This window comes from Ooceraea biroi, chromosome 2 (genome assembly GCF_003672135.1).
Source record: "Ooceraea biroi isolate clonal line C1 chromosome 2, Obir_v5.4, whole genome shotgun sequence".
NCBI classification, from domain to species: domain Eukaryota; kingdom Metazoa; phylum Arthropoda; class Insecta; order Hymenoptera; family Formicidae; genus Ooceraea; species Ooceraea biroi.
In genome coordinates, this window is record NC_039507.1 from 3237204 (window position 1) to 3250026 (window position 12823).

At 35.0% G+C, this 12823-nt stretch overlaps 2 protein-coding genes across 10 annotated transcripts in view; one reads left to right on the forward strand and one right to left on the reverse strand.

Annotated features, from left to right (window-relative positions):
- Nucleotides 1–4494, forward strand: part of LOC105281766 — a 54783-nt gene extending 50289 nt beyond the window's left edge. For all 7 annotated transcript variants that reach the window (XM_011343223.3, XM_011343221.3, XM_011343225.3 and 4 more), the window contains one exon: nucleotides 2744–4494. In XM_011343223.3, the coding sequence (XP_011341525.1) occupies nucleotides 2744–3211 (468 nt within the window). In that variant the 3' untranslated portion in view covers nucleotides 3212–4494. The remainder of the gene's footprint in view (nucleotides 1–2743) is intronic.
- A 1855-nt stretch (nucleotides 4495–6349) lies between these two features.
- On the reverse strand, nucleotides 6350–12166 carry LOC105281761. Of its 3 annotated transcripts, none has more exons than XM_011343214.3 (4): nucleotides 11539–12165; nucleotides 11234–11402; nucleotides 10511–10568; nucleotides 6350–9649 (listed from the first exon to the last, which is right to left on the reverse strand). In XM_011343214.3, exons 2-4 carry the CDS (start codon nucleotides 11374–11376, stop codon nucleotides 8360–8362), a joined length of 1491 nt encoding a protein of 496 aa, XP_011341516.1. In that variant the 5' UTR covers nucleotides 11377–11402; nucleotides 11539–12165; the 3' UTR covers nucleotides 6350–8359. The 3 variants fall into 3 exon arrangements, with proteins under 3 accessions (XP_011341516.1, XP_011341517.1, XP_019887971.1); XM_011343215.3 differs by having other exon boundaries at nucleotides 11745–12164; XM_020032412.2 differs by lacking the exon at nucleotides 11234–11402 and having other exon boundaries at nucleotides 11745–12166.
- Between the last annotated feature and the right edge of the window lie 657 nt (nucleotides 12167–12823).

Consider the following 12823-nt stretch of genomic DNA (forward strand, 5'->3'; position numbering starts at 1 on the left):
GGAGTGAAATATTGCTGTCGCTAATCGATACTTTAAAGACCCGGAGAATCCGACAAAATGTTCTTCGGGGAGAACACTCTCCGCTCGCCATCGCGTTAAATAAAGCGCGAAAGGCAACCGCTTTGGTAGATACTGCAGACGAAAGATCTAATTCGCTATTCAGTCGTCGCTGTCTCGTTTTGCACATTTGTCGACGATAAAATAAGCACGACAAAAGCATTTTCTCGCTTGTCTGTTATTTTTCTTTTATTTTTCGAAAGAGCTTTCATCATCGCATGTATTTTCAATATGTTTGTAGATGAAACATAGAGTGCGCAGTACTAACTGAGAAATAAATTTTGATATAGTGCTGACAGTCATGATGTTTTTTTTAAATGCAATTCTCCATTGTAATATTAGTCATTAATTTGTGAAAATTTATAAAAATGGAAACATAAAAAATATTTTATGTAAAATCGTTAAAAACAAATTATTTTCCATAAGTTTTTAAACACGTTTACAAATTAATGATTGGTATTAAAGATGATAGTTTTCCAATATCTTTCCCAGAGAAAATTATTAGATTAATTGATAACAGATAATGTCGCAAATAACAAGTAATACATTAATTCTATTCTTAATCTTAATTTTATATCTTTTGTTGTATATATCACTTTACATTTTATGTATGACGACATATTCTTTTTTATCGCTTATAATGTAACCGAATTCCAGAAAAAACTGACAATTAAATGCTGTTAATGCCTTCCTCTTACAGAATTTGATTCAATTGTGAATGATCGAGTGTGGCGTACCTAGTATATAACAACAGTCTATTACCCCGCGGCTAATACGTCGCATAGCGGGAAAGATGGCTTTCACACACGAGATGGCTTTCACAACACGCGAGAAATGTGCGATAAAATAGATATTGCAACGGAGGCGGTCTTTTTTTGCTTTTTCTTATACACCCACTCTACTCACTCACTATACAGAGTATCCCAGAAATGTCACTTCTCCTCTCGACTGTAAATACGAGAAGAAAGGGTGAGATGATCACGTTATACAGAGTGCCAAGATGAACGTGCGATTTTTGCATCATCGCATACATAAGTAATCCTGTTGGCGAGCGAGTATGATTCAATTTAATGCTTTGTGGGTTGCGACCCACGTTGTATCCAACAGTCACGCAGGGCGCAAGCTCAATTCTTAAGTTTCAACTCAATCTCGCGTACGGAACATGTTACGTGCATCAGCAGTTCCATAACTTTTGGCATTCTTGATACCGATAAAGCCAAGTTACTCCAGGAGTCTTTCCATGAGGTATTACCGACTTATACGCTCGGGAGTTGGCAATTAATGTTATCTTTATATCTTAATATTAATATTTCCTCGTTTTTTTACAAACAAGGAAGTATTTTAATATCAAACGAAATAGGTATGTTTAATTATGGAAAAACAGAATACTATTAATATTTGAACAATTTATTATTTATCAACATGTCTACGTCATTTTCGAAAACTGTTATCTCTACATCTCAACTACTGTTTCTAAGCTGCCATGTCTAAACTACCGAGCACTTCAAATCTAGAGAAACGTTACCAAACTCCAGGAAACTGTGCGAAATAATTGCGGTTCCGTTACAAGTAGGTACACATTCCCGAATGCCGGATCAAGCAAACTTCTGTACTAATTTTATATACAAAACCGAGTTTCTGAGAATTGACTTCAGAGGCAAATCCTTTTCAAGTGCTAGAAGATAACAGGTTGCACAAAGGTTGAACGGGAGAATTATACCGTATTGTAATACACTGACTCGTTAAGCTCAGCATATTTCTTCTAATTCATTGCGCATAAAATGTCTGATATATATTATTATGATGAGCGAGTGGAAAATGCACGTGCTGTAACACGGCAACCTTTTACATCTGTAACGGTATCGGGTAAACAGTTAGCCACATGTTCAAGACGAATTGCCGTTGGGAGCAGTAATTCATCAACAATACTCGTGAATTATCATTGTAAATCTAATGACGGGAAAAATTCTTTTGCGCGACAGAAACTCGCGAAATTCCGCCAATTACGCGATAACTGGAACAACGTGGAAGAAGAATGCTCGCACATCGGTTAATTAAGGCGACCGGCATTTTTACAGCGGTGACTTCAATGCTGCCCTCGATTTCATACAGATTATGATCGACATATCTCTCATAATAAGCACGGTGCGGGTACAGCAAAATATTTATATAGTAACGATGTAATCTTTATATTCTTTTATGTTCAGATACAATTGGCTGATATAATTATAAAAATGTTTAATATTTTGCATATATGTATCAATTTTTCAGACGAATATATAAGTTCTTGTTAACGGTATTAAAGATAATTATTTTTGTAATTTGGAAGTACGCAAAGTATACGTAATTATTGTTATTATACATACAATCACATTCAGTACAAGCAAAAATTAGCAATCTAAGATAAAAATTTACAATTTCGTTTGTGTATAACGAAACAATTTAAATATTTAAATCATGTGTCGATATCAATCATTAATTACGGACTGTATGATTCTAAGATCTTCACTGCAGTCTTATCTAACCTCCGATCAAGCGATAATCGCATCGTACCGTGTGTACTAGTATAATGATTTATGATTGTTCATTTACCGCAGATTATCTGCATATATAATGTAATAGAATTAAAGGCTTCTGTTATACATTACCAATTGCAGACCTGCTAATCGTCATGTCTTGTTTACAGCTCTCATGGCGTTTAGCCGGCATGGTCCAGACATCTAGGCGCCTGCAGACCTTGAAGATCTTGAACGGTGCAGCCGCGGCGCAGACGACAGCGTCGACGCCGGAGCTTGAGGAATGCATCAAACGGCAACTGGCTACTTCCGGCGCGCAGACCGGTTCTCGTGAGGTCGCCGAGCAGGTGGTCAGCCAGTTGGAAAGGACATTGTACGACTTTCCGTGTCTGCGTGGCTGCGCCGAGGTCAAGAGTTACGCCACCGCGTGCTCCACTTTGGCTTGGGCGTGTCTGGCGCGTACTACACCGCTGGTGCTCGATGTAGCGCAGGGCTTGGAGTTTCGCCGAGAGATCCACGTGAGGCATCATGCATCGCCGAATCCGCACGGGACCAGGATCAGGTCAGTCCTGTGGCCGGGACTTCGAGAGGGCTGCCAGGGTCCTTGCCTCCACAGGGCTGTTGTACTAACATACTGAAACGGGTTTTCTGCAAAATTTCAAAACTTATGCAAAACCGCAATGTGGAAATATTATATATGTATATAAGACTTGCCGAGAGAAGCATATGAAATTCAACGAGTTAATTAAAATCTTTATGAACGGTCACGGGGCAACGCAACAAAACAGCACAATGGTTTTCTAACGGTTCATGCGTAATTAATACTTATAAAATTAATTAAGATACTTCTGTATAGTAATACAAGAAATATAATATAATCACGAGAAAATTTCGTCTGGAGACATGATTAATTTTATTATTGAATTATCTCGCTTATTTTATAATTGCATGTAATCATAAACTATGACACATTACATATATAATTTATATTTAACTTATAAAATAAATATTTCGTCTATAGAGTTTAAAAAATATAATAATTTCACTATGAAGAGGAGAAAGTGAGAGATTTACAAGCTCGAATCTGTAAATTAAATGCACGATGGATGACAATCCTGTATGAGATGCTGCACCGCAACGTACTCCAATTTCGTTCGTGGTTATGATATCCATTCTGCGCCACGTTGACACTTGACACCACAACCGGATCTTAAATTTCAGGAACATATCTCGCGCATGTCGCTCGTGGTTCCAGTGATCGAGAATCAAGAATTCAGGATAGTATGATACATGTTACAGTATTGCATGTTCTCGCATTCTTGTTTAGGCGGACTGACATTTCATTTTATATCATTTTATAATTTTAAAAACAGCTAAAAGAAAACACAATTTGTCACATGGATATTTAAGTTGTTATTATCTACTCTTAAATATATTGTTTTTCAAGATATGTCCGACAATTGTTATATTTATAAAAATATATATTTATTGACTTAATTTCAGCTTCTTAAAAAAAAATTACTTAATTTAGCTATTATTTGTAAATTCTCGAAACTCTAATTGATTGTACAAACTTTATGCATTATAATTAAGATATAGATATAGAAGGTAAACTATAATAATATAGAAGATAAAAGGATAGTTAAATATCTTTATGATGCTCAGAAATATTAATATATTATTTATATGTAAGCTAAATAAATTAATATTCGACATATAGGTATAGTTTTGTATTAAACACTAATACTAACAGTTATTAAATATAATATAAGCGATATTTTATTAATAAATATATTTTATTTTATAGTTATATTATGACACAAAAAGATGCTGTATATTATTTTAGTCGTACAACGCTGTTATGTTAAAAGTATGTACATTAATAATAAAATTTTGAATAAAATGTCATTTATATGAAAAATTTTATCTAAAAATAATTAACAGGAGAGAAAGAAGCAAAATTAATTAGGAAGATTGATATCGATCAGACAGAAACTCAATGAATCAAGCGCAATTATTAAAACACAGCTGGTGCGATTTCGTCTAACAATAAGAGGAAGTCTTAATACTAAAATATCACGTAATTGAGGCGAGAATTACGAGTTAAGAGCCCTCTATTTTAATCTTATTCTACAGGCATTAATAACTTGATACCTTCGAGCGGGTTCCAGCTATTCATGATAATGTTGGATAATAAGATAAATACATTAGAAAAAAATAACGTATCTCTATTTAAATATTTTCTAATATATTTCCCATTTAATAAATTATTAAAGTCTCTTCGAAAATAATGCAGCAGAATTTAAAACCAAATTTTGAAATTTAGCATTAATAATAACAATCACTTCACCATGTTATATCTTAATTTGAATCACATACTATATGACTAATTCGGTTAATGTAAGAGAGAGCAGTAACATTTAAGATTTCAAGCAGATTAACGTCATCCAATTAAATCTGCAAACTATGAAACGTGATTAACAATTCGTGTAACGGCTTGTCCTTTGAGTTAGTAATATCAACTTAATTAAGCCATCTGTCCGACGAGATATATCTGTCTTGTGTTCTTGTTGATTTAATGCCACATTTCTGGAATGCGATCAAAGCAACGAGAAGAGAGGCACGAGATTATTCCTTTACCTGCTCAAATCTCTCGGGACTTTGCTAGCAGCTCTTACATCTCGCTGCAGTTCATTGCGTATGCAAACACGTGCTTTCGATCAATCTTTATGCATCGTCAATTTTTCTTTATACCTACATTTTTCTTTATATCAAACAATTTGTCTTTATATCTACTTAGTTTTCGTTATATTTATAAAAAAAATATATTTTTTATAATATATTTTAGAGACAAGAAATGTTGGAGAGAAAAATGTGTCATCTAAATCAATGCGACGTAAAATTACTCAACATAAGCAGTAAAAAATTTTATATACAGGGTATCCCGGGTTTTAACCGACAAACTGCGGGAGCATATTCTACTAGTGGAAATAAGAAAAAATTCTCATATCGAGTTTGCTTAGAAATGCTTTATTACAAAGTTATAAACCAATATTGAAAAGAAATATGAGATAAGTAACAACGGAACATAGTGTAGAATTTGGAAGGTCGAAGATGTTTATGTTACGTGTATTCATGTTCACTATGTTGAAACGATTCAGTATGATTGTTACTTTCACAACAGTAGCTGTTAGATTTCAATCGTCGTGTCAACTAACAATTACTATCAGAATGCCAAAAGTGTTTTCAAATGAGGAATACACTGATATTCATTTCGTGTACGGATTCTGTGACGGAAATGCACGAGCTGCCGTACGAGAGTATCAACGTAGATTTCCTAACAGGAGAGTACCAGATAGATTTAAAGCAACGAATTACTAATTCAGTTACTGAGATGCAACAAAATTTTCAGGAATGTCGTACTGTAACAAATTCTGTACTACGTCGATGTCTAGCTTGTATCGATGTGCAAGGACAACATTTTGAAATGCGTCACTAAATCATTGCGTAGATAATTTTTATTTTTGTGAAAAAATCCGTTGTTACTTATCTGATATTTCTTTTCAATATTGGTTTATAACTTTGTAATAAAGCATTTCTAAGCAAACTCGATATAAGAATTTTTTCTTATTTCCACTAGTAGAATATGCTCCCGCAGTTTGTCGGTTAAAACCCGGGACACCCTGTATTGTTCAATAATCTTAAATCAAGATTTATTCACATCGAAACGCGCAAATAAGAATAGGTATGGATTATTTGAGGAAATAATAAACAGATTTTTATTTTTGAGAGTTTATTATAAATCTCATGAATCTCTATGTACACTCTTGTGTATACTAACACTTCTATTACTCGAACAAGTATAAAAGTATGTTCTAACGATTATACGCTTAGCCCTGAATAACTATGAATCCAAATCACATCTGCCGCCAATTGGCGAAAAAAGTATTCAGTATTACGTCATGCAGATCACAATACTCTTTCAATAATATATGAGTTTAGCAATTAATAATAATTATTCACAGGTCTAAACGAATAGATCGGCTGACCGGGAAATTACTTTGGTCAAATTCTCTTAATTGTCAATCCTAATCTTGATTTATCATATGCTGGAAGGTCTAGTAGATATACCTAGCTTGGATACATAAAGTATGTATATCCCAACAAAGATTTAATATAAAGGCAACGTAACATCACTCCCTTAATCGGTGATATAAAGCCATATCTAGAACTATGGCAGACGAAAGGCATTGAATGCATGAATTATTTGATAAGTAAAACCATGTACGCAATGAGATCCTTTCGCAATGTCTCTTTTTTCTGTCGTACTTTAGTCTTCTTTTAAGATACACTGCATACTACTATACAGCTCCATACTTATATTTAACATGTCCAATCTTTACAGCCGCGACAGATGTTCATACATATATCTCGAGAAAAATGAGTATTCTTCTGCCAAATAAAGTGCACGGAGAATTACCACGTTTTCTTAAAAATACAGGATCAATCTAAAAACTGGATGTGTCAATGACTTAAAAAATATATATGTATATGTATGTAATATGCGCTAATTATATACCGAATTTTTATAATGAGATATATATATATATATATATATATATGATAGATATATTTGTAATAATCAACAAGAGAATACGTCTTACTGTGGCAATATAGATCATAGAAAGCCGTCAGGTGCATAAATGCAAGAGTAACATTACAACTTATCTCTTGTAATAACAATTTGTTATAACTAAGACAATATATGATTAATTATTACACATAATATTACAAATAATCTCCAAAGATTTGTTCGACGTAAGTAAATGCGCATAACCATTGCATATTCTCAATACAAGCCTTCGCCAGATTTAACAAATTGCGGAAATATAAACATCGCGTTTCAGTAACACTACTGGACACTGAGAATATGTCTTTTTGTGATCTTTTGTGATTTTATCTAATACATTGCATAAATTTACGTGAAGAATAAATTTTCCTAAAATATATATAACATGCATAGAATAATGCGCAAGAAATTATACTCGGATAAATATTGTCAGATATTATATGCATAATATAATATGCGTCGCATATTGCTATGCTATATAAAACTGCACTTTCTATTTGCATAAACATAATAAAACTTATCCGTGTATGTGTACTTATTATGTATCTACTTCAAGAATTGGAAGATCAAAATTAAATAGGAATTATATACGACACAAAATTAAAACATGTACCGAAGCTAAAGACATATTTCTGTACATATAAGCCCAATTATTCTATAATATATAGTGTCAAAAGTTGATGCATTATCTAGAATTCAAGTCTTTGTTTATAAAATAGTCATGTTAGGAAAATTGTACTCTTTCGTCGTTATATTTTATTACTTTTTCGTCTCTAAATGATTTTATCCCAAAGTCAATGAATGACAATGTGAAGAATATGATGCAAAAAAGATCTTGCACTATAATCTGTACGGTGGGAAAAGTATTAAACTATTACTTTAATTATATTAAAATACATATTATATTTTGATATCCACTTTAAAAAGAAATTCCCAACAGTTGCAGTAAAAATATCCGTTTGGAAAAATTTTTGAAACACAAAAGGTTGATTTTATTATTTCCAATAGACTTATTAGAAAAGGAATTATTTGCTATTCGAAAAGCGATGTAGCATAGTGACATGAATACTCTCAATTATTAACTTTTGGTTTAACTTTTCGAAAATATAGACATTCGTCCATCCTCTGTATAATTACATACAGTTTCCATGACAATTTACATGATGACACACCATTTCTTTGTACTCTCAGTTGATTCAACCGTTATTTTATTGTCGTCATTGTTTATTATACCGCTAATATCTAACTTGCTAGGTTCGAAATCGTACGATGTGGCTTTTGGGGTAGACACCGTGATATTAGGTTTGTTGTACCAGCTTTTCAGTAAATTTGTGGATCTATTTAGAAAACTGCTGTTGCCATCTGTTTTTTGTTTTTTCGCTGAACTGCACTCTTCCGCATCGAGTTTACGTTTTCTGTCCAATGGACTGCCATTCGTAGGAAAGCTGTCGGAGAACACGCTGCTGTAATGAAAGATCTTAGATTCCATTCCTTCATCCTGCGGTAGTGAGACGCTCGATGTATTCACGAAAAGAGAGCTATTCGGCGATATCCTTCTCTCGCGCAATTTGTGAATTGGATATCTTCCGGCTAGTCCTCTCAATGTTTTTCCAAACGACATGTCTCTCGTCAGATATTTCGATATCTGTAGATCGACATCTTTATATTTGTTCGCATCAAGGAGATTTGAATTGTCTTTCAGACAATCGTTAAGCCTGATTTGTACATTTTTCAACATTATAGATGAATCGTAAGAAACGAATGGCGTATCGTTACTTACAGTGTTGTCGTCCATCTTTGCTTTACCCTTCTGTGCGTCACTTTGAATAACAGATTGCGGTGTTTCGGATATCTCGGATGTCGTAGATTCAACAATATCTACCGAGTAGCTTTCGTTACTTGCTTGAACGTCGCTTGGCCGATCTTCTTTCTCGTTTATACCATTTTTCAATTCATCCTCGGCTTGTAGAGCAGATAATTCTTCCTTGTTATTATCCTTTGGCTGTATATTATTTGATCTTTCCTCGCCATTCTTCGTAGGACTCTGATCAAATTCGAATGTCAATTTCATGTCGTTTTCTTCTTGATCTTCTAGCTCTTTGGTTGCGGCATTATTCTCTAATGAGATTCCCTCTTTTTCTTGGGAAACAACTTCTCTCTCCGCGAATGTCGCTTCCTGGACAACATTTGTAGAAGTTTGGTACTCGCACGTCTGTTCTGAGGCAATGTGGTCAAGAAATTCTTTATTAACAAGCTCGATCTCAACAGCTTTATTGCCGTTTTCCTCTTGACCTCCCTTCTGTATCGAGACATTCAGTTTAACCTCTGCTTCTCCTGATTCTGGCTGCATGTCTGTTGTGGTCGCCATTTCTGGGTTCTTCATTGGTAGCTTTAGTTGCTTTGTTGCTTGATTTACTGCAACTTTTGCTGAAGCACGCAGCTTGTTCTACAACATACATTATTTCCACATTGCAAAGAACAATTTAAAATCGTAAGTAGCTCAAAATTATAACTGTATCATAAGCATTATTATAAATATTCTACAATTATTTTACAAAGTAGAAAATTGATATTTATTGTGTGTGTTTCAATTATATTAAACCTTTATATAAGTTTTCAAACTGAATAAATAAAATTTAGCGTTCAAAGTAGAATTCTGCTAATAAATTTGATGTTATTTTATACAAATAATAATAAACAAATGTTGTATAATCTGCATAAAACATTTGTATCAAAACCAGAAAAAATTAATGCCTCATTCTTTCTACATATACATTATAAAACATACAATATATTATACATATGATGTAATACATACAAGATATTACTAATAAAGTATACAATTAAGAGAGATAAAGCATAAAAAATATACTATTCTTTGCACAATGTGTGAATATTGCAGTGCTAAATACGCACTATACTGATAAGTTCATACCTAATCTGAAGATAACACTATCTTAATTGAGAAGTAACTTTAATAGAATTTCTTAGAAATCACTAGCTTTGTTACACTTAAGATGAAGGATTAATATTATACAGGTTAATAAAAGATTATATATGAGGATGTAAAGTGTAACGATATGTGACGATAATCATTAATATATTATAAGACACATAGTCCTTGAATGATTTAATATCTCTTAATATTTCAATGTGACCCAAAATAGTTATGTCATGTTCACTTATATTACTCAATGTCACTTCAATTTTAAAGAAAGTATTATATTATATAAATAAATCAAAAAAAGTATTATATTGTATAAATAAAATATTGAGACATAAATTATATGACTACAGGAACATTTACCTTTAAATTCTTTCCTGGTCCAGTTGAGATTCTTTTCTGTACTCCAGACAATTTTGGCCTAAAACAAAAAACAAGATATTCATAATCAATGAAAAGATGTGCCATGTGGTAAAATGGCCTTCGAGTAAGAAATACTGGAGGTGATGAGAGGTACTAATTGAAAAGTATGAAAAGAACATGAACCAAAGTTTCTTGTATCTTTCAAAAAATGCGTCTACATTTTTCACACATGCATCATTGTAATGCTGTATCCATAAGACAACTGTAAAAAATTGTGGGATGTTGGCATCTTGTCTGTTAACCTATCTCATCAATTCTTGCAGTAACTTAACTTTAAAGCTGATTCTTTGGATTATTTACAAAAAGGGCTGAGTAATTGTTTCAAAGTTCTATAAAATGTATACGCTATGCTTACATTATGTACGTATGTAACTGTAATATGTTTAAATATATATGTTACACTTAAAACCAAATGTAATACAATCTTGCAATGTTCCCTTACTGATGTTACAAAATAATACAATACTTTAATGCGTTTTAAACAGCAGCAACAAGCAATGCAGAAATTACAAGTATTCCGCCAAGTGCCAATATACAATTTACTGCACAATTCAGGACTCTCTGGAGACCTCACAACGAGGTGGACTTGAGTGGGACTTGCAATCGCATCCGCGAGTGAGAAACTGGCGGAATTTGCTGTTGCTGTTGATTGGTTTTACAAACCTGTTCGTACTCTCGGACTCGCGCTGTCTCTCGGGCAAGAAGCTAGATTCAGCTCTCGACGGCGCGGTCGTTGCCTTTAGTCTCCGAACGTACAAATTCCTCTCATCGCCCCCAGGGGTCGCCTTCTTTGGCGTCTTACCCATGGCCACGATAGCGTTTAGCAGTGTGCCTATTAGTCGCGCTCAATTAAACTCTCTCCACGCCCTTTTTTTATCCGAACTTATTTTATACAAACGCAATAAGTCTGCATGCAATCCCCCACTTGGGTTATACTAAGTAATATGTCTATAGCTTGCTCGAATTACCGTTCTTTCTTTCTCTCTTTCTCGCTCTCTCTCTCTCTCTCTCTCTCTCGCACCACACGCTACACGCACGCCCGTTTGTTCGCTGCTCTATCTCTATCTCTCTCTCTCTCTTTCACACTGTTCTCCCTTTCTTTCGCACACACGATTAGCCCGCCAGCTTTTCGCAGCTCCTCACAGCTCAAATATTAATAGTCGCCTTTTCTTACTCTCGTCGCGGCCGATTACTCGCGACGACGTTGGCTTCGCAGTACGAATGCGCACGCCGGTATCTCGATGTATCTCGAGCGGGACAAACGACTCAGACTCAACCGCACGTACGCACTACGCAAGTACGCAGGACGCCGTAGAACCGCCGACCGACTACGACGGAGTTACCGTGCACGACGAATGCGCAGGCACGTATGTGCGCGCGCGCGCGCGCGTGCCACCGGCCTTTCAAAAACTCGCTGGTACGATGCGTCGCGGAATCGCGCGACGCAAATGAGCGATAGCTTTGCGGCAGGATATCTTGCTGGCGCAGATATTGGATAACTAGCGATCTCAGTGAGTGGATGGAGGACCTCCGTGGAACGAACTGTCAACGACTGCGGAAATGACGTTGCGTACGCATCTACACATACGCGCATACGACCGGTCAGTCCTTGATGCAGCGAAATTCCGTTGGCGAACAATGCAAGTAACCGTCGAGTGCAACCGCAATGGCGCTGCCGTCAAGTTCACGTCGCGTTGCGCATGCGCGCGCACGACGCGCCATTGTCGTGCGCGAACGATCCGGCCGGCGAAACGTGATTTTTTAAGGATCAACGATTCTTACACCCGTCTGAAATTTGATGATCGCCACCCGCGAAAAATATTTATAATTATAGGCCATCCCATTCGTAACTGACTTATGCTGACCATTATAAACATAGGAATTCGAAATTCACTAAATAGCGAGTCGATAAATATTCAAGTTGACTTGTTAATAAAAAGTAAACGTAATAATTATCGAACATGAAGATAAGATTTGAAATTTTTCTCAAATAAAAATTATGACTCATATTCAGACGCGTTTACAATGATAAAAATGCCTTCAATGTGACTTCTCAATCACTCAGGTGGTTGTTCAATCACTTTTATCGTTGTAAAGTCCGTATCAGTTTACGTATTGGGGATTGCGAAGTGAAGATTGGAATTTGACTAATCAGAACAAAGCACTCTTGGTCTGCTTTGTTCTGATTGGTCAAATTCCAATCTCCAATACGTAGTCTGATATTTCAGGCGTTCTGAATAAGGGCCATAATTT